General features: G+C 41.6%; 1 protein-coding gene across 4 annotated transcripts in view; it reads right to left on the reverse strand.

Annotated features, from left to right (window-relative positions):
• The window catches only part of ect2 (epithelial cell transforming 2), an 82,553-nt gene that overhangs the window by 45,426 nt on the left and 9,440 nt on the right, over positions 1 to 27,687 (reverse strand). For 2 of the 4 annotated variants that reach the window (XM_072438951.1, XM_072438948.1), the window contains exons 3-10: positions 18,920 to 19,012; positions 16,450 to 16,632; positions 13,077 to 13,166; positions 12,741 to 12,848; positions 9,868 to 9,941; positions 9,636 to 9,766; positions 8,710 to 8,825; positions 5,521 to 5,583 (exon numbers count right to left, since the gene is read on the reverse strand). In XM_072438951.1, coding sequence (XP_072295052.1) covers positions 5,521 to 5,583; positions 8,710 to 8,825; positions 9,636 to 9,766; positions 9,868 to 9,941; positions 12,741 to 12,848; positions 13,077 to 13,166; positions 16,450 to 16,632; positions 18,920 to 19,012 — 858 coding nt within the window. The remainder of the gene's footprint in view (positions 1 to 5,520; positions 5,584 to 8,709; positions 8,826 to 9,635; positions 9,767 to 9,867; positions 9,942 to 12,740; positions 12,849 to 13,076; positions 13,167 to 16,449; positions 16,633 to 18,919; positions 19,013 to 27,687) is intronic. The other 2 variants (XM_072438952.1, XM_072438949.1) reach the window with 1 other exon arrangement.

Consider the following 27,687-nt stretch of genomic DNA (forward strand, 5'->3'; position numbering starts at 1 on the left):
CACTTAAAATCAAAATATGGATAACTTTTGATGCCCCGTTTGTGTAGATGATTTTCCCCAAATATGAGCTTGATCGGGCAATCGCCCTAGGAGGAGTTCGTTAAAGTGTGAAGCGTAAAAATGTGGTGATTTTAGAGATTTCGCTGTTTTCCCATTTCTGACATATATTTGCGGGTCCGCCACACAGAGACCGTAGCACTTAGAATCAAAATATGGGTAAGTTTTGATGCCCCGCTTGTGTAGATGATATTCTCCAAATATGAACTTGATCGGACAATCGCCCTAGGAGGAGTTCATTAAAGTGTGAAGCGTAAAAATGTGGTGATTTGAGCGATTCTACGATTTTCCCATAAGGATAACATGGGATGTTTCTGTCAACGCTACGGTTACGCCGTACAAAATATGACTTTGGCTCTCATACTTTTATGATCAGGATGGCAAATTAGAATTTTGTTCAAAATATCATGTCATTTGGAAAAACTCTATTGTTTATAGGCCACTCTGAAGGCCAAATAGTCAGAATTCTGGGAAACGTTTGCGGCTCCGTCGCACAAAGACCGTAAAAGTTATCCTTAAAATTTGGATAACTTTAGATACACCACTTGTCTAGAGGACGTACACCGATTTTGAGGTTGGTGGGCAAAACGCACTAGGAGGACTTCGTTAAAGTGTAAAACATAAAAATGTGGTAATTTGAGAGATTTTGTGGTTTTCCCATAGGGATAACATGGGAGGTTTCTGTCATCGCTACGACTACGGCGTAAAAATTTAGGCATTTTTGTGATTGGCTTTTGTGATCGGGACGGCAAAATAGAATTTTGGGTAAAGTTTAGACAATTTTGGTAAAACTAATTTTTGACCTTCAATGTTAATTTAAAGGTCACTCTGTAGGGGGCGCTATCACTGCCATTTCAATTTTGTCAGCCTAAACTGGTCCAAACTAGAAAGTTTAACAACTGATTCAAATTTGGTCCTAATCGGACTGGTTTTGATCAAATGGGAGCAATTTTTAGACCTGCAATATTCCAAAATAAGTTGTCCAACTTTGCGGCTGCGCCGCACACAGACCGTAAAAGGTATCTCAAAAAATTTAATAACTTTAGATGCCCCACTTGTCCAGAGGACGTACGCCGATTTTGAAGTCGGTGGGCAAAACGCCCTAGGAGGAGTTCGTCAAAGTTTGACGTAAACAAAATGGCTAACTCAGCTTGTTTTCATTTTCAAAGGAAGATGGCGGCCATAGGGTAAGTTTGGGGGCGTGGCCACAATGTTTTTTTTTGTTTATCCTCACGAGAGGAATGCGTGTCCCGAATTTCGTAGCTTTACGCCAAAGTTGACCTCGGGGCGTCTCCCATAGGCGCAATGTATTTTGACTTTTGTCGGTGGCGCTGTCGCGCCATTTTTTAACGAAAAAAAAAATGGCCCAGAAAAAATAAAATTTTTCACCGATTCGGAATTTTGGGCAAAGTTTGGTGAGTTTTTGAGCATGTTCAGGGGGTCAAATTAGAGATCAAAGCGCTGAAGAAGAACAAGAAAAATAATAATAATAATAATAATATTTTTAGCAAAAACAATATAGCCGTTTTTACTATAACAACAAATGATACATCGTTTGAAAGCTCTAAGCCTTCCCGATGCCGCCATGGGGTGGAATTATCATTACGAGCGCTTACGCGCTCGTCACTCCCTATTCCGTCGGGATGCCCCGCCCACTCCCCATAGACTTACATTGATTTGAGCAGATACAAGCATGGCCCATGCCTGCGGCATGGATTCTCGCATACGGGACGATGCCAGGAGGGTTTTTGGAGGAATGCAGCGCTTCGCGCTGCTGTTGTCAACAATTAGTGAATGGGCTACGCCCATTCACTAATTGTTGACTATTTCTGTCATAGCAGGAGTAAGTATGCATGATCCATGCCTTCGGCATGGGCTAGTTCACTGTACTTGCCAGGGGCGACGGGGTACCAAACATGCGGGCTGCGCCCGCATGTTTGGTCAGACAGTTGCAACGCTGCCTTCGGCAGCGTTGCGGGAGCAATAGGCCCTCCCCCTGCTGGGGCTCGGGCCTAATTAAAGCCGCAAGCGGCATCCAACGGCCCTTGCGGGCCGCCGGCCTTCCGACTCTGCTCTCTGCATTTTACAGAGATGGCGCTAACGCAATTGTCTAAGAACTAAGACAGCGACACATTGGACATGTACAATGCTGTGCTTAACCAGTGCAAATGAACACAAATGTCGGTCAAATGTGCAGCTCCAGCGCACAGAGACCGTGACACTTGGAATAAAAATATGAATAACTTTAGATGCCCCACTTGTCCAGAGGACGTACGCCGATTTTGAAGTCGGTGGGCAAAACGCCCTAGGAGGAGTTCGTCAAAGTTTGACATGAACAAAATGACTAACACAGCGTATTTTCATTTTCAAAGGAAGATGGCGGCCATAGGGTAAGTCTGGGGGCGTGGCCACAATGATTTTTTTTGTTCGTCCTCACGAGAGGAATGCGTGTCCCGAATTTCGTAGCTTTACGCCAAAGTTGACCTCGGGGCGTCTCCCATAGGCGCAATGTATTTTGACTTTTGTCGGTGGCGCTGTCGCGCCATTTTTTAACGAAAAAAAAAATGGCCCAGAAAAAATCAAATTTTTCGCCGATTCTGAATTTTGGGCAAAGTTTGGTGAGTTTTTGAGCATGTTCAGGGGGTCAAATTAGAGATCAAAGCGCTGAAGAAGAACAAGAAAAATAATAATAATAATAATAATATTTTTAGCAAAAACAATATAGCCGTTTTTACTATAACAACAAATGATACATCGTTTGAAAGCTCTAAGCCTTCCCGATGCCGCCATGGGGTGGAATCATCATTACGAGCGCTTACGCGCTCGTCACTCCCTATTCCGTCGGGATGCCCCGCCCACTCCCCATAGACTTCCATTGATTTGAGCAGATACAAGCATGGCCCATGCCTGCGGCATGGATTCTCGCATACGGGACGATGCCAGGAGGGTTTTTGGAGGAATGCAGCGCTTCGCGCTGCTGTTGTCAACAATTAGTGAATGGGCTACGCCCATTCACTAATTGTTGACTATTTCTGTCATAGCAGGAGTAAGTATGCATGATCCATGCCTTCGGGATGGGCTAGTTCACTGTACTTGCCAGGGGCGACGGGGTACCAAACATGCGGGCTGCGCCCGCATGTTTGGTCAGACAGTTGCAACGCTGCCTTCGGCAGCGTTGCGGGAGCAATAGGCCTTCCCCCTGCTGGGGCTCGGGCCTAATTAAAGCCGCAAGCGGCATCCAACGGCCCTCGCGGGCCGCCGGCCTTCCGACTCTGCTCTCTGCATTTTACAGAGATGGCGCTAACGCAATTGTCTAAGAACTAAGACAGTGACACATTGAACATGTACAATGCTGTGCTTAACCAGTGCAAATGAAGACAAATATCGGTCAAATGTGCAGCTCCAGCGCACAGAGACCGTGACACTTGGAATAAAAATATGGATAACTTTTGATGCCCCGTTTGTGTAGATGATTTTCCCCAAATATGAGCTTGATCGGGCAATCGCCCTGGGAGGAGTTCGTTAAAGTGTGAAGCGTAAAAATGTGGTCATTTTAGAGATTTCGCTGTTTTCCCATTTCTGACATATATTTGCGGGTCCGCCACACAGAGACCATAGCACTTAGAATCAAAATATGGATACGTTTTGATGCCCCGCTTGTGTAGATGATATTCTCCAAATATGAACTTGATCGGACAATCGCCCTAGGAGGAGTTCGTTAAAGTGTGAAGCGTAAAAATGTGGTGATTTGAGCGATTCTACGATTTTCCCATAAGGATAACATGGGATGTTTCTGTCATCGCTACGGTTACGCCGTACAAAATATGACTTTGGCTCTCATACTTTCATGATCAGGATGGCAAATTAGAATTTTGTTCAAAATATCATGTCATTTGGAAAAACTCTATTGCTTATAGGCCACTCTGAAGGCCAAATAGTCAGAATTCTGGGAAACGTTTGCGGCTCCGTCGCACAGAGACCGTAAAAGCTATCCTTAAAATTTTGATAACTTTAGATGCCCCACTTGTCTAGAGGACGTACACCGATTTTGAGGTTGGTGGGCAAAACGCACTAGGAGGAGTTTGTTAAAGTGTGAAACAGAAAAATTTTGATATTCGAGAGATTTAGCGGTATTCCCATAGGGATAACATGGGAGGTTTATGTCATCGCTACGACTACGCCGTAAAAATTAAGGCATTTGTCAGATTGGCTTTTTTGATCGGGACGCCAAAATAGAATTTTGGGTAAAGTTTAGAACATTTTGGTAAAACTAATTTTTGACCTTCAATGTTAATTTAAAGGTCACTCTGTAGGGGGCGCTATCGCGCCCGTTTCAATTTTGTCATCATAAACTGGTCCAAACTAGAAAGTTGAACAACTGATTCAAATTTGGTCGACGAGGTGGAGACGAGCGGAGCATTTCACTCAAATTTGGTTTAACACATTTAAGATAGTCGGTGTGTAGTTAGACTTCAGTGTGAAAGCGTGCAGTGGATAGTTAATTGTGTCTCGTGTGTCTGCAGCACAGGGACAGAGAGGCTCTTTAGGGGCGCTTTGGCATTTTTACTGATAGTTGTGTTTGGAAATACAAGAGTCTGAAGGCCCGGGTCCCGAGGCCACTGTTCACCACTGAACGGGGCGCTTCCTGCTTCTCGTGGGATTAAAACCCTATAAATAAATACAGAGAATGTGCTGTGGTCTCATTTTCACCCAAATAGATGCTTCTATAAAATCGATAAAATGGGTTAAAACAGATTTGACTTTACAATTTGTAGATCTCTAGATGAAAGTAGAAGACTTTAGTATTACAAATATACTCTGAATCTATCAATTCGGATGTTTGACAGAAAGTCAACAATGTCAATTCTTAACAAATAATGTTTATGACCAGTAACCATTTGAATATTACATCTACCTGTCACGATAATTACCATATCGATAGAGTTCAAAGAATGAAAGATAGAACCTCAACTTTTGTGGCTCAATATTTATCCTTTGTACAATTTCTTTGCTGTAAATGTTAATTTTGTTAATTTATTGTATTATTAGCTTTTTTGTATTATTATTGTATTATTTGTTGTATATTTTACATTTTTTAAAAAGTAAAGAAAATGTTCCTTCCTTTTTTCAAATTTTTAACAGATTAAGATATAAAACACATAACATAAAACAAGACCAGAGAGCAAAATTAAGAATACAAAATTAAATCACAAATCAACCAACATAAACGCAATCATGGAACAGATGAATTAAAGTATTTAAGTCCGAATGTCATTTCCCCCCCATTTGCTTAACATCCTTGTTGTTGATGTCAGTCCAGTCCTTAGTCGTTGGTGAGGTTTGTGTCAAAGTAGCTTCAACGTGATCATTTACAGTAATTTTCTTTAAAAATCTGTATCAATAAATCGCACTTCAGAATGTGTTATCGTGACAGGTGTTCCTTTGGCCCATAAGCGCACTCACCTTCTCATAGAGGTACATGGACTCTCCGGCTCGGGCATCCATCTGTATACTGCCCCAGAACCACTGCCGGAGAAAAAGGGGAAACAGATTTGAGATTTATTTACACACAACCGGATTAGGAGGGAATGAGAATAAAGCTTCCCTTGTAGAATAACGGCACCGTCGCTCTTTGAAAAATCAACTAAACTTGGCAGAATAAAAGAAAAGGAGGCTTATTGATTGCGGGGTTATGAGCACAGCTAAACCACTCCGACAGCTAGGTTCGAATTATTCATCCGGTGGAGGAGGAAATCTTATATCGACCGCTCGCTGACAAGAGCTGGGGCGCGGGAGAAGAGCGCATTGATCCAGAAACCCAGGGCCATTTCGGGTTGCAGAAGGCATTCGTTATTTGGAGCAGAATTGTGATGACCTGCGGCACGGCACATGTAATCATTTATTGAAGGATTGCATGGGTTATCGCTGCCAATGATGTTCAAAACACATGTCCGAGATGGTTTTTCTTTTTGTCTTTTTATCGAGGAAGAGAGGAAGTTTAATAACCGCTTATATTATTACGGTAGTTAGGAAAGTGCCTGCTTTAAGATTGTCTGATTGAAACCTAGTTGGGTAAATAAGATTTCCAGGAAGAAATATGAATTGGTACAATGCAAAACATAAGGAAAAGAAGCATTAGGTGATAATGAATATTGTGTAGGGATGTCACGATATTGAGTTTTAGTGTCACGATTATTATGAGAAAAAAAATAACGATTTAACGATTATTTGCGATTTTTGAGACTGTGACCAAACAACAGTGAAATCTTTCATTTTATTTCATTCCTGTGATCTAATATATTACTGTCCCTCAAGTTTGTGACAGACTTTATGAAAATGTACTTTCTGAAAGACAAAATAAAGTTAAATACGACAATAACAGCCAGATTAAAGTTATTTACATTTAAGTATTTTTTTATGATAAATTTAAATAAAAAATATTAATTTAGCTTTTGAAATAGTCACAATTATTATTTTTTGGTTATCACAATTAAATTGTAACCTGAATAATCATGATTATTGATTATATACCTAATAATCATAAAATCCCTAGTTATGTGTGGGTTTACGGTCGCTTCAGGGGAAGTTACGAGGAAGAAATTTGATCAAAAAATTAAAAATTCAAACTTGAGCACTTCTCCCAACATTATTATGTGTAATAGTTTTCCATCATTGCGAGTTTTCATTAACATAAAATGTATGGTATATTTCAAATACTTTTTTTTTGTTCAATGGCTTAATTTGTATATTTTATAACACTCTTTATTGAGTGAGTTGGAAAGCTTCTCATTTGATCGGTTTGTGAGACTAGTAGAGATTGACCAATATGACCGACGTTTTTTGAATCCAGAGCAGCCGATCGTACCGCGCGATACGCCGCTCCTAAGTAGCAGAGTGTGATCACGCACGGCCGAGAGGCGCAGGCGGCGTCTGGCGTAAATTACAGGCATAACGTCAGACGGCGCACGGCGTTAAAAGTGCTGCTTTATTTACTAAAAGTGTCGGGGAAAAAACGCAGCAATGCGCATATTGGCTTTCCATAACCTTCTTGAAATGTTTTAAGCCCCTGGACAAAATTATTTGGACGGGGTGTTTTCAAATCCTATCTAAAAGCCTGCAAGCAGTATTGATAATATCTTAACAATAGCCATCCCTAATTATAATAAAGAGATAGTATTGAGCCAGGAATTCGATACAGACTAGTTCATCCAACATTAGGGATGTGGCGCGATACGCCAATGTCACAGTGCAATATTATTGGGGTATGAAACTCACGGTACAATATTTAGAAATGAGAAGCCACTCACTGCATCAGTCGGGTTTAAATACAGTGTTTTTTTTGGACAGGCAGTGTATTTAAACCACTGTCTTGTTCTGTAAAGCACTTTGACTAAGGCCCTACTTTGTAGTGTGCTCTGAAAACACATTTATAAAATACAAATGTGAAGGTCCAATAGAAACTGTGCAGTAAAGTTTATAAGAAGGTTTTTGTCAACGTTAGAAAACATGTGGACGGCTGCGTTTTCTGCAGACTTCAGCTCTTTTGTCAAACGAGTCCTCATGGCGCTCGTACTTCCAGAGAACGGCGCTGTAGCTGTACTTCAACACAGCTTGTCATCTCCTTTTCTCCTTTAGCGCTTGCCGTCTTGGCACGACCGAACGGCAGAGGGTTTTGTACAGCATCTGCGCGGCTTTCCTCTTGAATCCGTTTGTTGTTACCGTAATGTGGAAAGCGAGCAGTGACATGTGATCCTATTGGCTCAAACAGCGACGCGGCACAAAAGGACATGCGGTAAATTGTAGGGCGTGTGTTGGGTTCGTGCACCGTTTCCCCCATTTTTGTATTCATGTTTTTCCTGTTCCGTTTCTTAGATTAGTTATTTGTATTATTTCCCTGCAGTTCTTTCCAAAAGTGGCTCTCTGATTCGTTTTTGAGCTCCCTGTATCCTTTAAATGGAGTGCACGTTCTCCAGCTGCTCGCCGTCCCATCTTGCTGTGCGCCCTTTCAACGCTCCGTACTACTGCCCCCTGCAGGATGGCAGGGGGTTTTGGCTTTTTGTTAGTTTTATCTCATTTGTTTGGCCTGGTGGTCCAATTTCCGTTTTCCTTTGGAGTTTAGCTAGGTCTTTTTGTACTTTTTCTTTCTCCTTAACCATTCAAGATTCAAGACAAGAAAGTAAACGAAGTTAAAATAAAATCTTTGAACTCTTACATTTGGTCTCCTGTGTCCTTTATAAACACATTTGCCTTGATTTGGGTCATAACAGCGTGTTCGCGGTGAACAATCACATCGCAGGAAAATGAATGTCTTTTTACAATGAGCAAAAGATAACTTAAAGTGTGAGGTGGAGCAAAATAAAATCAAAAGTTGTGTAGAATGTCTTTGTGGGCTTAAAAATATACACTACGTCTTTGATCTTTTAATAAGACTTTTTTTTTCTGAAACCAAAATATTGTCTAAATTTCCAAAACATTTCCAGGCTCTTGAAACTGGATTCAGATTTTCAGACTTTCCCAGGTTTTTTCACAAGCTTCATTATACTTCCACAGACATTTCACCAGTTTGATTTGATGCGGTCTTAATTCAACGTGTAGAACAACTAAACGCAGTCTTTTAAAAAAAAAAAAAAAAACTCCAAAGCTCCCACCCACCTCTTGCTTGACGACATAGAGATTCTTCCTCGGGGCAAAGGGCAGTTCCTTCACAGAGTTCTCCTCCACCACCATGTGCGTACAGCGCTCGCTTCCCACCTCCAGATACGTGCCGCCTGAGGGACACGCACGTCAACGTTACACAGATATTTGCAGAATAACCTTTATCCGGCACACGGGGAGGTGCTTATCTCTGCTTGACATGTACAGGTTTAATTTGGCTCTCAGGGTACGCCTTTCTGCACAGTTCATAATCAGGCTTAATCCCAGGCGACGGATGCAAGGACCTGGGGTACTCTAGGGGGAAAAACGCACACTCCTATGTCTATATCAATTTATCTTAACCCCTCTGAAGATTTGAAGGACACTACAGGCAAGTTCTTCGGTAAATCAATTCAGAAATAGACAATTATCCTTTTAGTAGTCGGACCCTAACTCTAACCCGGGCAATTATTCTTTTGATAAGACCATTTCTAATCTACTCTGAGACTTTTTAAATACATTTTCAAGCAGATAAAAAGTTGAAATAAGGTAGAAGATTGAATTAATGAGGAAAATAAAAAAAGGAAAGATTTCTCTTTTGGTTTTTTGACATTTTGATTTAATAATGTCACCGTCTTTGTAATAAAAGGTGTTTTATTCATATGCGTTTTAGAGTCTGTCTAGTCCAGACAATGATGACAATTATCAAATGCAACTATTTTTATTTAAATCGTTGAATAATTGTTGCTGCTTTAGTTTATAAATTAAAATATAATATATAACGATGATGTATGAATGTCAAACAGTATTCCCCACAAAAAGAGCATATCTTAAAATCTTCTTTAAAGATATTTTGATTATTATATAATATTTGGATTTTTTAATTAATCAACTAACTTCACTTCTGTGGGCTGTTTTAATTTGCATAGTGAATCTCAACAAACCATGTTTCTGAGTCCGCTCCTCCATGTTGGCCTTTTCTTCATCCGAGAAACCCAGAAAACTCAGAATACAGTCCTGGAACGGAGGAACTTTGTACTCCGTCCTAAACTCCTCGTCTCCAGCGTGGAAGGACCTGGGCACCCAAAGAGAACACAAACGTTTCAAAAGTCAAAACTAAAAAAAATAAGTTATCTTGATTGTAGATTAGGAATGATCGCACATAATTGTACTTACACGTCATCTCTTCTTTCCCACGCCTTCAGAATCCAGTTTGGCGTGAGAATTGGCGTCCCCATGCAAACTGCCAGCTGTGAGCAAAAGTACAGAAAGCAAATCATTAAGATATTAAGCCTGGCCAATGGGACTTTTGAACTATTTTGTATAAAAAGTTGTGACTATCGTTTAGTAGATTTTTGTAAACTTATTGTTGCGTTCCTCTTTCCTCCTGCTTTTTAGTCTGTGCCAATTCGTTGATGTCAAGGAAAAAATATGAACCTGGCAAAGATTTCTGTAAGTTATATTTTAGTGAGTCAGACATCTGGCAGTAAAAACCTGTATTTTAGAGCAGAATAAAAACTTTAGAAGAAAAGATTTGACTATTTTGTGTTAAATCCGGTAAACAGAAGCCATGAGGCAAGTGGGGAAAACACAATTCTATGTTGAACCTTTATTTTTTTCTTCATTTTAACCATTTTTCCCCTCATGTTAATGTTGGTGGACCTGATAAAATGTTTTCTTACGGTTTTAGTTTAAATATTGAATAAATATTTAGCCCTCTGACATAATGAAAATAACATAAATAAAATAAATACTTCTAAAACATTCAGATACATTTTTACTTGCTTTTACATTACTTGAGGAAAACAAAATGTACACTTACATTTTTTTTGCCTTTTTGGCCTGCAGTTGAAACAAATAAACTGTGCAAATGGTGAAATTATGGGGGAAAGTGTTGTTTTGTGCCTACAACTCTAAAGTAAGAAAGAAAATTGATTTCCCCACTTTCTTCTCAGTATGAATCATAATTATTTCAAGTCCGTATAATTAATTATGTTCAGGAACTGGACTTTTTTTTTCATCATAACCAAATAAAATGTAAAAAACAAATTTGATCAATATGAGGAAAAATATCACCGATCTGTTATTCTTGCATGGTCAAGTTAAGTAAATAAACCAGCACCAGAAAGATTTTTCTCACTCAAAGCCATTTGTTTATCTGCAGCAGAGTGAGGAAATTAGAGAATGGCAGTCTGCCCAAGTCTCTCACTCCAAAAAAGCCCAGATGCATCAAATGAGACTTTGAATTGCAAGTCAACGGGAATCAATTGGACGAAAAATAATTAATTACAAAAATAGACAAAATAGTGACTTTTTGAAAAATCATTCAACATGTTTCTACACAGTGTGACATTGGAGTCATACATTGCGCTTTGTCACTCAGGTACAAACGGTTTCTACGCCAGGCACAAAAACAAGCTTGTGTCGCTCGGCTGGAATATAGACTCATTCTGCTTTTTTTTTTTTGTCAGCATCCATCCAGCCATCTATTTTCTGCCGCTTTATCCGGGGCCGGGTCGCGGGGGCAGCAGTCTGAGCAGGGACTCCCAGACTTCCTTCTCCCCAGACACTTCCTCCAACTCCTCCGGGGGGATCCCGAGGCGTTCCCAGGCCAGCCGAGAGACATAGTCCCCCCAGCGTGTCCTGGGTCTTCCCCGGGGCCTCTTCCCGGTGGGACATGTCTGAAACACCTCCCGAGGGAGGCAAGGGGCCACTTTTTGTCAGCGTGCCGCTTTCAAATGGAAAACATTTGAAAGTCTGACAAACTTTTCTCACTTGTTCTTCTGCGCCACAAGAAACCAGCGACAAGAGAAGAAAGGCTTTGGGCAGTAAAAAGCGGGTGGAGGGAACGCCAATGACAAATCTGAGGGGACACACCGAGTCAGAGTTTGGCATTTCACACGGCGATGGCAGACTTAAAAGAGCTAGCTTGTTTTGTGTTGTGTGACGTGCTGAACGTGAACAGCAGCGTCAAAATGATTAAAAACCTCACATCGAATTAAGAAATGACAAACTAAATCATTTTCTCAAAAACTTCAGATCAAAATGCGGATGAATTTTTTCATAGATGGTGTCAACTGAATTAACATGAAAACCACAAGATCGGGCTTAGTATAACAGTACAGAGAAGAAAACTTTCCAAAACAGATCTCATTAAATGGATTTTTCACTTCGAAGAAAGGATATTTTTCTTTTTTATGTAGTTTTATTATATATATTTCATCAATTCGTGAAAAACATGAATTTCTTTATCTGAGGGGGCTCACCTCTCCACAGAAGACAGCACAAAAAGCTCAGACTTTATTGCCTGAGCCACACGTTTCCACACATTTCTTTTTATTGATCATAAAATGAATATCACATACGCACGCTTTATATATAGGCCGTGGCTGGAGAGCCGCGGCGCAGTCAAATGGCCGCGCAGTTTCAGGGACCGCGGCATTTCTCTTATAGCCTGTTATAGCCTCATGGCTAACCTTAACCCTAACCCGGCGCGGTCTAAAACGGCGCTAAAACGCGGTCAAATGGCGCAGCAGTTTCGGCCGCGCGCCGCGGCTCTGCAGACACTCCCTTATAAATAACCCCTGTATCTTGGTCTGGTGGTGGCACATGCTCGTCTCCATGGAGTAATCCAGGCAAAGTGGCAACATCTCCATGGAGAGGCAGAAAAAACGCATAGAGCGCCTTTAAAAAGACACACATTCTTCATTATGTCTACTTTTTGCCTTTAAGTACCTTTGGCATGTCATGTTTAAGAACTTAAAAGAAATGATATTTGGACTCGGCACAGAAGGTCTCAGAGTTCCACCTACGACAAAACTGGGAGTGTTTTCTGAGGCTCAGAGGGAAACAACTTAGCAAACATGACTCATGAAACTGTGAATGAAGCTAAATAATTCCATGTATGTTTTTGATGAAAGGACAATGTTACAACACGATTAAAAGCTTGATTTTGCATAATACATGTCCTTTAAGCGTTTCAATTGGTTGGTACGATGACATTTTCAAAAAACAAAACTTTAAAGTACAATAAACGCAATCTCCCTCACCCTGTATTTCTCTCCGTGTGTGGAGTATGCGATCAGATGGGTGACCTTGGTGCTGAAGTCCTTTCGAATCGTGCCTCCCATGTGATGCACCAGATTCACCAAGTTCTTCTGCAGGAGAAAAGCGGAACAAGAGAGACGGTTCACTTCTTTTTTTTTTCTCCTCCTTTTGGATCAAATCTAACAACATTCTGCATTATCAAAGTCTTTTGTCATCCAATTTTAAAAGCAGTATAGAGAGAACTTATTTTCTAAAGAACATAATTTTCTCATTACGGTGGCTTTGGGTCTGGGCGCGTTTCCAATGTTATTAGAGTCCGAGCGCTTGAGTGCACTGACCATTTCTTCCTTGTTCCTGAAGCCGGTGAAACACAGCGACAGGTTGAGCATCGTGGTGGAGTAGAGCGGGCGGCACGAGAACGGCAGAGGCTGAAACGAGAGGGGAAATCATTCGTCTATTACACATCTCAAGCTCTTGCATTCATTCTGTTTAACCACTAATTATTAAACACAATTTTTGGGTAATAATTTCATAATTGAAATCACAATAATGTAGTTACTGTGAAGAATTGGGTGAACTTTGCCTCATTAACTATACCTGGCTTTCCTTTATGGATTTATTCACGTAAACTTATATTTACATACTTATATTTGTGAATAAAACGTTTTAGGTTTGTTGATTTGAGTTTTTGCTAGCGAGAGTTTCAATCTGAATTTGTGCATTCTTCACCTCAGGGAATGTAGATTTGAGACAGATATTACATTACACAGCTTTGAATCCATGCAAAATCGCAACGTTTTGCAAAATCCAAATATTTAGAAAGTAATTTAGTGCTAATGGAAATGTCGGTGTAATCCCTCATTCGTCCAGGTGTGTTCCATAGTAGAAAAAGCTTCAGTTGTAGTCATCTGGACTCAGTTTGAAAAATAGACGTTTCGACTCTCATCCAAGAGTCATTGTCAATAAAAGAATTTAGGTCGAGAACTCCGATATTAATACTGTTCTGTGGTAAGACCCGCCCATTGGGCGGAGCCTTCCTGAAGTAGAAAGAGTTGTTTGTTTCAACAGAAACTCCCCCCTTGTATCTACCGAGCTAGCCTATTCAGAATCTTAATGGGCTATTAGAATCCTCTTTGTCTTTGTGAGACACTGGCTCAACCACCCTGAGTACCTGATTAGCATCTGAATGTCCTCTACCTTTCCAGGGGTTCAGTAACCCATTATAAATAACAGGAAGATGAAACCTAAGCCCTCCATTTCTGTTTAAAGAAGGTCTTTCTTTTTTAACAAAAATAGCTTCCTTGACTCCTCTTTCAAACCATCTTTTCTCCTGCTTAAAACCTTCACCTCACCGTCTTCAAACGAGTGATTAGAGGCTTCAAGATGGAGATGCACGGCACTCTGTGGTCCTGAACTTGTATTTCTTCTGTGCTGATAGAGCCTCTTGTGTAGAGGCTGTTTTGTCTCACCTATGTAACGTTCTTTACAACTTTCTTCACTGCATTGGATCGAATAAACTACATTGCTCTGTTTTTGAGTCGGCAATTTGTCCTTTGGGTGAACCAGTTTTTGTCTTAAAGTGTTTCCTGGTTTAAAATAAACAGGGACTTCGTGTTGTCTAAAAATTCTCTGCAGTTTTTCCGAGAGGCCAGACACATAAGGGATAGAGACACCCTTCCTTCTCTGTTCAGTTTCCCTTTTGTCCTGCTTCTTGGTTCTCTTCACTCTGTTGAGAGCCCAAGCGGGGTAACCACAGGCTGAGAGGCTTCTCTGATCACATCAATGCTGTGGACCCACATATTAGGTTTACAAGAGAAGACGCTAAGGAGAATCGCTTGGCCTTTCTTGATTGTTCCACGATCAGAGGAGAAGACGGGAAACTCCAAATAGAAGTATATAGGAAACCTACACACACGGACCAGTATCTGCTCTTTGGTTCCAACCACCCACTACAGCACAAGCTGGGGGTGATCAGAACCTTACAACACAGAGCTCAAGGTGTGCCCACCAGCTCAGAGGGCAAGAAGAAAGAGGAAAAACATGTCCGAAATGCCCTCTCAGCCTGTGGTTACCCCGCTTGGGCTCTCAACAGAGTGAAGAGAACCAAGAAGCAGGACAAAAGGGAAACTGAACAGAGAAGGAAGGGTGTCTCTATCCCTTATGTGTCTGGCCTCTCGGAAAAACTGCAGAGAATTTTTAGACAACACGAAGTCCCTGTTTATTTTAAACCAGGAAACACTTTAAGACAAAAACTGGTTCACCCAAAGGACAAGTTGCCGACTCAAAAACAGAGCAATGTAGTTTATTCGATCCAATGCAGTGAAGAAAGTTGTAAAGAATGTTACATAGGTGAGACGAAACAGCCTCTACACAAGAGGCTTTATCAGCACAGAAGAAATACAAGTTCAGGACCACAGAGCGCCGTGCATCTCCATCTTGAAGCCTCTAATCACTCGTTTGAAGACGGTGAGGTGAAGGTTTTAAGCAGGAGAAAAGATGGTTTGAAAGAGGAGTCAAGGAAGCTATTTTTGTTAAAAAAGAAAGACCTTCTTTAAACAGAAATGGAGGGCTAAGGTTTAATCTTCCTGTTATTTATAATGGGTTACTGAACCCCTGGAAAGGTAGAGGACATTCAGATGCTAATCAGGTACTCAGGGTGGTTGAGCCAGTGTCTCACAAAGACAAAGAGGATTCTAATAGCCCATTAAGATTCTGAATAGGCTAGCTCGGTAGATACAAGGGGGGAGTTTCTGTTGAAACAAACAACTCTTTCTACTTCAGGAAGGCTCCTCCCAATGGGCGGGTCTTACCACAGAACAGTATTAATATCGGAGTTCTCGACCTAAATTCTGTTATTGACAATGACTCTTGGATGAGAGTCGAAACGTCTATTTTTCAAACTGAGTCCAGATGACTACAACTGAAGCTTTTTCTACTATGCTAATGGAAATGACTTTCAAATCAAGTACCCCGTTTACGAAATCAATATGAACACGTTTGATTAAACTGAGATTAAATACATTTGAAAATTGAGATAGATCATTACGAGGAGAAACTGTGCGCATGATTTTTTTTCTCAAACGTCCAATGCAAGTAAATATGAATCATTTCGTCTTAATTTGGAATTGTTCGAGCCTTCTCTAAACCAGGGCTATTCAACATAAGGCCTGGGGACCAAATCAGGCCCACCAAGTGAATAAATCCGGGCCACAAACCATCGTCCAGGTATTAAAAAGAATAATAAAATCTTGTTTATTAGCTTAATCCTGGGTTAGTGCTAGTTTTGACCTGGGTTGGTCTTTACTAAGTCCTTTATTTTGCTTTAGCTCTTTTAATTCTGGCTCAGTCCTGGATGGGCAAAATATGGTTACAGTAGTGTCGTGTTGTGCACCTCCGGCCCAGACTCCTTGGCCCTCGGGAAAAAATTAAGTTGCCCTGATCTACTCTAATTCTTTAGTTGAAAATTGATTGACTTTCCAAAAGGTTATGCATAGACAAAGGATGGCATTTTCCAATTATTTTTTTAATCAATCCAAAGTAGCAGGCCTTATTGTGTCTACAAAAATCTCTGTTGAAAGTTTTGCATTAGAAGAGACCTACTTTGGTCATAACTTTATCCTATGCATAATCAAAACAGTTGCTTGGGCTAGCTGGTATGATTCCTTTTGTAAATCGAGTTGTCCTGGACTCTGCTGTGAATAAATAACATACCTCCTCTTTGGCAGCGCAGTACATCACCACAGGGGGCCCCACGATGCGGTTGTCCCGCTTGTACAGGTAGGTGTAGTCCGGAGAATCAAAGCGCGTCAACACAAATGTCGTCTCGAAGTCCGCGTTCTCGCCGTCCCCGAGTTCCTGGACGCTGTCGGTGATTATACAGGGGGCATTGATGTCCTGCGGAAGAGAAATGAAGAGGCGTTATCCAGCCGAGCATGAAGGACGGTTGTGCAAAAAGAAAATAAGACAGTAAAACGTAATAAAGAAAAGAGGAGAGGTTGCAGTGTGTTAGGGTGGGACAATTTGTTTTTTAGTGCGTTTTATTATTACTGTTAGGACAAAAACAATACACAGAACATCAATGCTATAACACTTTGGATTAAATTAATAAAAGTACTTTATGGTATTTAGGTAAGATTAGCAGTTTGAAGAGTTCCATTTCATTTTTAGCGCATTTTATAGTTAATTAATTCACATGTTTCAACTTCTTGTTTATCAGTGATATTTTGAGGACTTTGTCATTCAAAAACTGCTTAATATTTTTGTTTTAAATTGTGTACCGCTATGACGATGGTGCTAGAGTATTAGCATGTGTCTGGAAATCGACTGACTTCGGAGCAGGACTGTCAAAAGTATCAAAAACTAGTATCGGAACTGATTTGAACAAATATCAGTTTTAAAATGTTCTTGCTTCATCAGAACATGGTCACAAAAAGTTGTAAGACTTTGTGTTGAAAATAACTATATTCTATAAAATAATTTTTAAAACTCATTGTGGCATCAAAATCAAGTATCAATTCGAGCCTTCTCAAAATAGGGTTTGAAATGTTACAATTGTGACCACATAATAGAACTCCATAGTCTGTCTTGTTATAAAATATTGGAGCACTGTCATTTTATTCGGACTTTAAGGATAGGATGCATATGAACCACAGCAGAAAGGAGAAAGCATAGAGCGAATTGAATCAAAATTGCAGTTTGAATGGACACAATCAGAAAAGGCTGTTCTATCGTTTCCTCCACAAGTACAAATATCATGTCTTATTCTACATAAAAACTGCTACAGTTTAGATCTGTACAAATATGTTCTGAAATATATGTGATTATTTAATTAGTTTGTTGATTCTAGTCTTTTTTAAATCAATTTTACTGAAAGCTACATTGTAACCAAATGGTGCAGTCCTAATAGAAAGCCAAGAACTTAAAACAAATGTTGTGCATAAGTACATTTAAAGCAACACATTTGCTATAAAAACACACATAGATAACATTTTGGAAATGGGCATTGTCATAACTAACCAAACTGACCACCTTCTCAGGCCCAAAGAGAACTTGCATGTTTCCAAAATGTTTCAGTTTTAAAAGACCCAAGTATATTTACATTGATTAAAGATTAGTATTATACAAGTGAATAAGCATTAATCAATTAAATAAATGCAACTGTAATTGAATTCTTACACATTATGATCCTACAAGCTCTTCATTAGCTCTTTAACACGACCATAATGTTGCTTTCCAATCGCAGAATCCACTTATAATTCAGAATCATTTCATTTCATTGCCAAGATGAACTCCTCTGTGTTTAACTGGCATTTACAGCTGCGCTCCATTTCAAAAGAACATGAAAATGTATAGAAAATCAACCAACATTTCAATGAGAGTCCGCGTTAGTGTGGACTAGGGCTGAACGATGATTTGAAAGCCTGCAAGCTGCAATTATTTAATTAATGAGGCAATTTAATGTTCTTTAGAATCACTAACCATTTATTAGGATTTTCCAAACTATTGAAACCCAGATACTAATAAAAGCTAAAACTACTATTACTAGATACTAGATACTCATTTAATCCTGGAGGAAAAAAAGGACACGCATAACATATTTTTAAATCGTTTTCCAATCGTCAAAAATAGTGTAGAACAATTAAGTTTGTTTGTTCTTGAATGGAGACAAAACTGAGTGAAATATAATGTGATTAGACCGAGAATATAACCAAATATGAAAAAAAATAAAAAAGATTTTGTCAAAGAAAAAACACTCAAATAATTTTAAATTAAACTGTAAATATGTTTAAACTAGACTCTCATTTATATGTTTGTTCAATTAAGGAGACTATAAAGACACTTTGCATGTTTGAAGGAATAATTCAGATTTGACTGATTATTTTTTTTTAGTCAACTAGTCACAATGAGTTGATGAATCATTGCAGCACTTTTCTAATGACACTTTTGTCAAATTTGAATTCTCAAAACGACCACAAATTGATTAGCCATTACATCATTTGTCAGACAATTTAAATTTTTCAGAAACCGTTCAGCCCTAGTGTGATCCCCGTATTAGCACTCCCGTTAGTTCCATTGAATCCTCGACACAAATCACCTCAGACTGGCCATGCAGAGTGACTGAGACCGCAGGAAAAGTGAATTAGATCCCCAGACACATTTAGACGCACACGTTCTACTGTACCATATTGACAATAGATTTTATCATCATTTTCTCGTCCGCCCCCGTCTCCGCATCTCTTATCTTTACCACTGGTACTTCGATAACTCTGATGGCCTGGGAAAAACCAACCAGCAACAAGTCAGTGTCACAGTATTATCTGAAGATGGCATTGAGCATGATCCGGGGCTGCACGGACAGCCCAAGCACTGTAAAGTCAGGTTAAGAAAGACCTACAAAAAAAAAGTGGATCATTTTATCATCTTGTTGTGTTGTGTTCCCTTAAAGGACAAACATTATGCATTATTTGTATGTTATTGGCTCTTGACCATCTACAACAAACATTATATTACTTTTCTATCTATGAGGCGTTTCCTCGTTAGGATTTATGTTAGAACACTCCTACAGGGAATTCTCATGGGGAGATAAACAAACCAAGCTCGTCCCCGACATGCTCATGTGACGTGATTTTATGGCAGATAAAATAAGGCAATATAAATCGCATACAAACACATTCAACATTGCCAAATTTAAAAAAAAAAAAAGAGCCAGGGTTTCTAAGGAGAGTCGCCTCCTTAGAAACCCTGGCCCCCTCCCAGTCAGAGACAGCAGGGGGCGACGACGAACACTTCAAATGCCCCAAATATACATACTTACCCATCATAGGAACTTAGACGTTTAATAATGGTGTGTTGGTCAACCAAAAATGTGTATTAGTCAACTACTATTTTTAGAAAAGGATGAAGTTATCTAAAGTTCTGGTATTTATATGTAAGGCAGAGCCAACTCACAATTCAGAAGTTTACTATATGTTTACACATGATTTCCACATCTTTTTTCTGCATAAAAAGTTTTGGGGATTTTTTTTTAACGTAATATGTAGTGATTTGAAGTAGATCACCTCTGCTGCTACCGTCAGATTTATATTGCTTCATTCCTGAGTTCAAAAACATGCATACAATATAATAGTTTGGAAATTATGAATAGCTTAATAAAGTAATAATTCAATGAGCTTATTTTAGAGATAAGCCTCGTGATTCAGTCTCAGTCTGTATTGTTAACTTTTACTCGCAAACTGAGGCCATAAACAGTAAAAACTAGAAGTTTTCCAAGATCAAGTAGAGGTAAACAGCACCACTTAAACGCAAACACCAAGGAGATGGTGGTGGATTTCCGCAGACGCCACCCCACTGCCCCCTCACCAGTGAACATCCATGGGCGGGACATTGAGAGAGTGACTCATACAAGTACCTGGGTGTTCATCTGAACCACAAACTGGACTGGACTCATAACACGGACGCACTGTACAGGAAGAGCCAGAGTCGGCTCTACCTCCTGAGGAGACTCAGGTCTTTTGGAGTGACAGGGCCACTCCTGAAGACCTTCTACGACTCTGTGGTGGCATCAGCTCCTGTAGGTGTGGCCTGCTGGAGCAGCAGCATCACAGAGAGGGAGAGGAAGAGGCTGGACAAAGTCATCAAGAAGTCCAGCTCCGTCCTGGGCTGTGCTCTGGACTCGGTGCAGGAGGTGGGGGACAGGAGGGTCCTGGCTAAATTCACATCTATGCTGGACCATGAGTGTCGCCCCCTGCAGGACACTCTGTCCGCTCTGGAGAGCAGCTTCAGTGAGAGACTGATCCACCCTCGCTGTGTGAAGGAAAGGTTCCGTAGGTCTTTCCTTCCTGCTGCTGTCAGACTTTATAACAAAAACTGTTAGTACTGAACACTCGCAATACTGACCTAACCTAATACTGATATGCAATTCTGTCATATGTGCAATTGCTGTTGGAATTCATGTGCAATTACTGTGAAATTCATGTGCAATTACTGTGAAATTCATGTGCAATCTATGTGCTGTCGTGACACATATTCATGTGCAATTACTGTCGTGATCACATGCAATGGTATTTATGTATTTATTTATTTATTTGTCTATGGGAGTTTTTATTTATTTAAGATAAGATAAGATATTCCTTTATTGTCCCACATGGGGAAATTTCATTGGTGCAACGCAGGTAGATACAGAGGTAGATACAGAAGAACAGATCACTTATAGGAAGTCTGAAAAACACTTTCAGTAGAAGATCTCCTATAAATAAATAAAAACTCCCATAGACAAATAAATAAATAAATAAATACCATTGCATGTGATCACGACAGAAATTGCACATGAATATGTGTCACGACAGCACATAGATTGCACATGAATTTCACAGTAATTGCACATATGACAGAATTGCACATGGTTAGGTCAGTAACACATTACAAATCTGAACATCTCTAGGCTTAAAAAGCGCAAAGGACTGGCTTAGACAAAGGTCATGGAAAAAGAGGAGAAATGTTAAGAGTTCTGATGTCCCCATGGAGTCTAGAAACAGTGACTTCAAACAAATATCAGGCCGAGGAGGGTGGTGCCTCCAGGGAAGACATTTTAGCTGAAAATGAATAAAGTTCAAAGTAAACAAAAGAGAAAGCGGAGGTGGCAGGGGGCAGTGCTGGCGGGCGGGGGGAGCAGACTGCAACCGATTACAGGCTGTGACAACATGTATTAGGCATGGTCTGACGTAGATTTATTTTCAGTGAATATCTATATGATATTTGTTATGCTGCAGTGGCCTATAACCGATATTAGCCGATGTTTAAACAAAAAAAACACAGTAAGGCCAAAAAAGTTCACAATTAAATTGTTCACTTTGGTAAAAATAACTAAATCGTGGATGATTGTGTAAACATACAGTCATATTTGAGCACAATTGCTCCATTTCAATCTTTACTCATATTCAAAAAGACAAATCTGATGCACTGAGGACAAACTGGGAATAACCTATTGTATGGGCCATGTTTTCGACTCGCTATAGGGCACTCTCTTTAGGGCACCGGTTTACTCTATTTAGGGCACTCGCCCCTTACTGGCTGCTTTAGGGCACTCGCCCCTTACTGGCTGCTTTAGGGCACTCGCCCCTTACTGGCTGCTTTAGGGCACTCGCCCCTTACTGGCTGCTTTAGGGCACTCGCCCCTTACTGGCTGCTTTAGGGCACTCACCCCTTACTGGCTGCTTTAGGGCACTCGCCCCTTACTGGCTTTAGGGCACTCGCCCCTTACTCGCTTTAGGGCACTCGCCCCTTACTCGCTTTAGGGCACTCGCCGCTTACTCGCTTTAGCTTTAGGGCACACGCTTACTCGCTTTAGGGCACACGCTTAAAGGCGGTATGGACGATTTTTCGGCGATTTGAGAACGCAGGTGGAAGTGCACATGCCCCTCCCCCGTGTGGACTGATACAACACACACGTGCGTTTGTTTATTAGCGCAACGGAGCGCATCGCATCTCTTGTCTCCCGTAGATTTCTGTCCACTTCTGCGTCAGCTCGAACTGTCTTTCTCCGTCTTCATTTTGCCCCGTACACTGAGGGAACTATATTATGATAGATCAATGCGCTTAGGCACGCAGAAACGTGGGGACGAACCGCACGCGGCTGCAGGTGAGCGGTAGGTGCGTTTTATGATTGATACGTGGCAGGACTAATGATTTATACATGCCACGAGGAAATATGATAAAAAAATTGCTGAGAAAAATCGTCCATACCACCTTTAACGTTAACGTTTAGCAAAGCCTAACATAATATTGTGGTGATAAATACTTGTTATTCATATATTGTAATGCAATGTGATGCCAGGCCTACAGATTGACATGCTCAAGCTGATCATTTCACACAGAGCCTTAAGAGTGACAGGACCCAGGGGAGACACAGCGAGGGAGACTGAGTAACTGCACTTAGCCAGAGGAGAGCCACGCCTCCAAATCACCTCCACACAGCCCGCACACGCGCGCACACACTGAGCTGTACTGAGCATGCAGACAGAGTACAGCACATAATTGTTTAGTATATTCCTGTACTCTGACAGCCTGTCAAGCCCAGTATGTGAAAACAGACATTTCATTTGTTTAAAGGTCTTGATATAGGATCATAAAGCTCGTCTTACAGTTCCTCAGTGTACACAGTATTAGGAAGACTGTAACAGCACCTCACTTTTAGATGTTACTAGAATCAATGTGATATATATATATATATATATATATATATATATATATATATATATATATATATATATATATATATATATATAGAGAGAGAGAGAGAGAGGTTCTGATACAATATTGTTATATTTCAATACCAAATATCAACAGAAACAAATGTGACTTTGGACCAAGTGGGACTTTTATTTTAATTTTAAAGTGCTGCTTGTTTTATGTCCACTTGATGTCTACTTGTCATGTTCTGTTCTGTGTTTGAAGTTTATTCCTTTTGAAACACAACTGACCTACAAAAAATGTATCGAATGAAATTAACCATTAGCCAACTACAGAAAAGCTTGTATGAATAAACGTTCCAACTGTATGAGGCAACATCAGCAGGTCAGTGGTGGGATTAGATCAATTTAGATTCCCAACGAGCAACCGATACTCAATCCAGCAGATTTTTCTTGATCGGCGCCGATATTCATCTGCATCTGGGCGAGTTCTCTCCTAGTACTCACCCATCAACACCAAAATACACACAATACGCTTGCCACTCCTGCCACTGGCACTGAAGGATGCGTAACAAGCCATGGATTAACCGTGAACTGAAGGCTCTGTTGAAGGAGAAGAAGAGAGCCTTCAGGTCAGGGAACAAGGAGGAGCTGAGGACTGTGCAGAAGGAGCTGAGGAGGAAGATCAGGCAGGCTGAGGCCAGCTACAAGAGGAGGATGGAGGAGCAGCAGCAGCAAAAGAACATTCAGGGAGTGTGGAGGAGCCTGAAAACCATCTCGGGCTTCAAAATCCCCCCTGCCCAGACAGAGGGGGATCTACAGTGGGTGAATGATTTAAATGCTCACTTCTTGAGGTTTGATCGGTCACCCGCCCCTCCCCCTGCACCGCTGCACGCTCCCTCTTCTACAGCTGGACAATGCCCTGCATCTGTTCCTCTTTGCTTATCTGCCCCGGACCATCAGCTCCCCACTTCGCATGGATTCACCCATCCCCCCAGCACACGGTCCCCCTGCCAACCACTGACTGTCACAGCAGCACAGGTGAGGAGAGAGCTGAAGCGGATTAAAGTGAGGAAGGCAGCAGGACCTGACTGCATCAGCCCCAGGCTCCTTAAGTCCTGCGCAGATGAACTGTGTGGAGTTATGGAGCATGTCTTCAACATGAGCCTGAAGCTGAGGGTGGTACCACAGGTCTGGAAGACCTCCTGTCTGGTACCTGTGCCTAAGACACCGCGCCCCAAAGACCTCAACAGCTTCAGGCCAGTGGCTCTCACGTCCTGATGAAGACACTGGAGCGGCTACTCCTGGACCACCTCCGCTCCACCGTGAGCTCAGCCATGGACCCGCTGCAGTTTGCATATCGGTCTGGCATCGGAGTGGAGGACGCCGTCATCTCCCTGCTGCACCGCTCTCTCTCTCACCTGGAAAAGCCTGGCAGCTCTGTGAGGATTCTGTTCTTCGATCTTTCCAGCGCCTTCAACACCATCCAGCCGCTGCTCCTGAGGGACAAGCTGGAGACGGCTGGTGTGGAGTATGACCTGGCAGAGTGGATCCTGGACTACCTCACAGACCGACCCCAGTTTGTGAGAGCCCGGAACTGTGTGTCTGACACTCGGACCTGCAGTGTGGGGGCGCCCCAGGGCACTGTCCTCGCGCCCTTTCTCTTCACCCTTTACACTGCAGACTTCAGACATGACACGGACAGCTGTGTCCTGCAGAAGTTCTCTGACGACTCTGCCATCATCGGACTCATCACGGACGACGATGATGCGGAGTACAGAGGACTGGCGCAGGACTTTGTGGACTGGTGTCAGCGGAACCACCTCCTCATCAACGCGGGGAAGACCAAGGAGATGGTGGTGGATTTCCGCAGACGCCACTCCACTGCCCCCTCACCAGTGAACATCCAGGGACGGGACATTGAGAGAGTGGACTCATACAAGTACCTGGGTGTTCATCTGAACCACAAACTGGACTGGACTCATAACACAGACGCACTGTACAGGAAGAGCCAGAGTCGGCTCTACCTCCTGAGGAGACTCAGGACTTTTGGAGTGACAGGGCCACTCCTGAAGACCTTCTACGACTCTGTGGTGGCATCGGCCCTCCTGTATGGTGTGGCCTGCTGGAGCAGCAGCATCACAGAGAGGGAGAGGAAGAGGCTGGACAGAGTCATCAAGAAGTCCAGCTCCGTCCTGGGCTGTGCTCTGGACTCGGTGCAGGAGGTGGGGGACAGGAGGGTCCTGGCTAGATTCACATCTATGCTGGACCATGAGTGTCACCCCCTGCAGGACACTCTGTCCGCTCTGGAGAGCAGCTTCAGTGAGAGACTGATCCACCCTCGATGTGTGAAGGAAAGGTTCCATAGGTCTTTCCTTCCTGCTGCTGTCAGACTTTATAACAAAAACTGTTAGTACTGAACACTCGCAATACTGACCTAACCTAATACTGATGTGCAATTCTGTCGTATGTGCAATTGCTGTTGGAATTCATGTGCAATTACTGTGAAATTCATGTGCAATCTATGTGCTGTCGTGACACATATTCATGTGCAATTACTGTCGGGATCACATGCAATGGTATTTATTTATTTATTTGTCTATGGGAGTGTTCTGTTATGCATTAATGTTGTGTTTTTAGTTTAAAAGTGCATAATTTGATCTATGCTTTAATTTCATTGCATTTGTTTTCTTGTGCCGCCATCTAGTGGATACTTTTAAATGTCGCAGGTAGAGCACATGTTTAAAACAAAACTTTATTTAACCGGAAGTAACAGCGGGCCATGAAGGCACCAGGCACGGCCGCACGCAGCTTTGGCTGCTTTTGGAGATCGCAGATTTCTTTATTTTGAGGTTGCATTGCCGGTATGTAATGTTGTACGCGTGCACAACAGCTGCATTTATGTTATTTTCTATAAGCCAGTGTTCAGTATTGAATTTGACTGTTCCATCTCTGCAATATGTTAATTACACGCTAACCACGTAGCCATCAATATTGCGTCATCTAGTCTGCTTTGTATACATATATGTGGATTTGTTTATTATTTATATGTATTGTAATGGACATGTTTTGATTTTAAATATGTCTATTTTCAGTTTTACCTTTTCGAATATCATTAAACCTGCTAAAAGACAACGTGTCTGCAGTCTTTGATGTGAGAGAGGAGTTAAACCGGCTAAACAGCACAGTAAAACGGCAGCATCCAGGCAGAAGATTCTGCGGTCATCCCCCTGCGACAAGAGTGAATCTACGCTGACCACTACTACGCCTCAAGCAGCAAGGCATTCAGCAGTGTTCCAGCAATCGTCACTTTGTCAACGCAACTATGGCCGACAAAGCTCCATCCACCCAGGCTTCATCATCGGACAGCACGCCATGCAACGCAACATCCGCCAAGGCGCCATCCAACAAGTCTGTATCCTATAAAACCCGGTCTGAAGCCGGATCAACAGGGTCTGCAGCTGCCAAGGCAAGAGCAAAAGCTGAGGCAGCAAAGGCCCGTCTCAACTTTGCAGAAAAAGAGATGAGTTTGAAATTAGAAAAAGCTAAACTCGAAGCATCTATTGAGCTATTACGGCAGGAAAAAGATTTAGCCTCAGCCATAGCAGAAGCAGAAGCATTAGAGGCAGCCGCTGCTTCACAGTTAGACGCTCAAAGCCATCCAACTCGGTCCGAAAAAGCCGAGCGCACAGAACAGTATGTCAAGGACCAAGCCACACTTATGAACAAGGGTGAAGGTTGCACTTTTGAACCATTACAAAACAATGATGCACAAATGCAACTCAAGCAGGAGCACATTAGCAATGCGTTGTTACAACCTAGAGGAGAGGATAACAACAACTATCTAACTCCACATGCTTCTTTTCCAAATGGCAACTATTCCCAGTATGTTCCAGCTAGTGCCTTTTCCCATCCTTTTAAACCTGGCATTACCAACTGGACCCACAAGGTGTCAGCACCAACACATTTCAATCCTCCCCAAGAGAGGGACAGTAATGCAACTGACTTTATCAGGTACTTTGCGCGCAGGGAAATAGTTGCAACAGGACTTCTCCAGTTTAATGATAAGCCCCAAAACTTTAGAGCGTGGAAGCGCTCTTTCAACAGTGCTATCAGAGGGTTGGACTTGACAGCTAGTGAGGAAATGGACCTGATGTTAAAATGGCTTGGCAAAGAATCCGCTGAACATGTGGAGCAAATCAGAGCCATACACATAAACAATCCTGAAGCAGGTCTTGAGATGATTTGGGATAGACTTGAACAATGTTACGGCTCAGCTGAGGCGATTGAAGATGCCCTTTTCAAAAGAGTAGATTCATTTCCAAAAATCACATCTAAAGACTATGTGAAACTAAGAAAGTTCAGCGACCTACTAATGGAAATCGAGCATGCTAAAGCTGAAGGAGACCTTGTTGGCCTCTCATATCTAGACACAGCCAGAGGTGTAAATCCTATCATCCAAAAGCTTCCTTTTAACTTACAGGAAAGATAGATAACAGTTGGAACAACATACAAACGTCAAAACTGTGTCACTTATCCACCATTCAGGGTTTTTGTGAACTTTGTCGCTCAAGAGGCCAATGCTAGGAATGACCCTAGCTTTCAGTTCAGCTCATACACAGATGCTGCTCCCAAACCAGACAAACCCCCTTGGAAAGCAAACAGACAAAAAGAAATATCAGTGCACAAAACTGATGTAGGCACGGGCTTCAATCCAGATTTACAAACCCATGCGTACAAAAAAACAGACAGTGAGAAACTC

Source organism: Eucyclogobius newberryi, unplaced genomic scaffold, assembly GCF_026437365.1.
Source record: "Eucyclogobius newberryi isolate DKJ021-1_F unplaced genomic scaffold, fEucNew1.0.hap1 SCAF_9, whole genome shotgun sequence".
Lineage (NCBI taxonomy): Eukaryota > Metazoa > Chordata > Actinopteri > Gobiiformes > Gobiidae > Eucyclogobius > Eucyclogobius newberryi.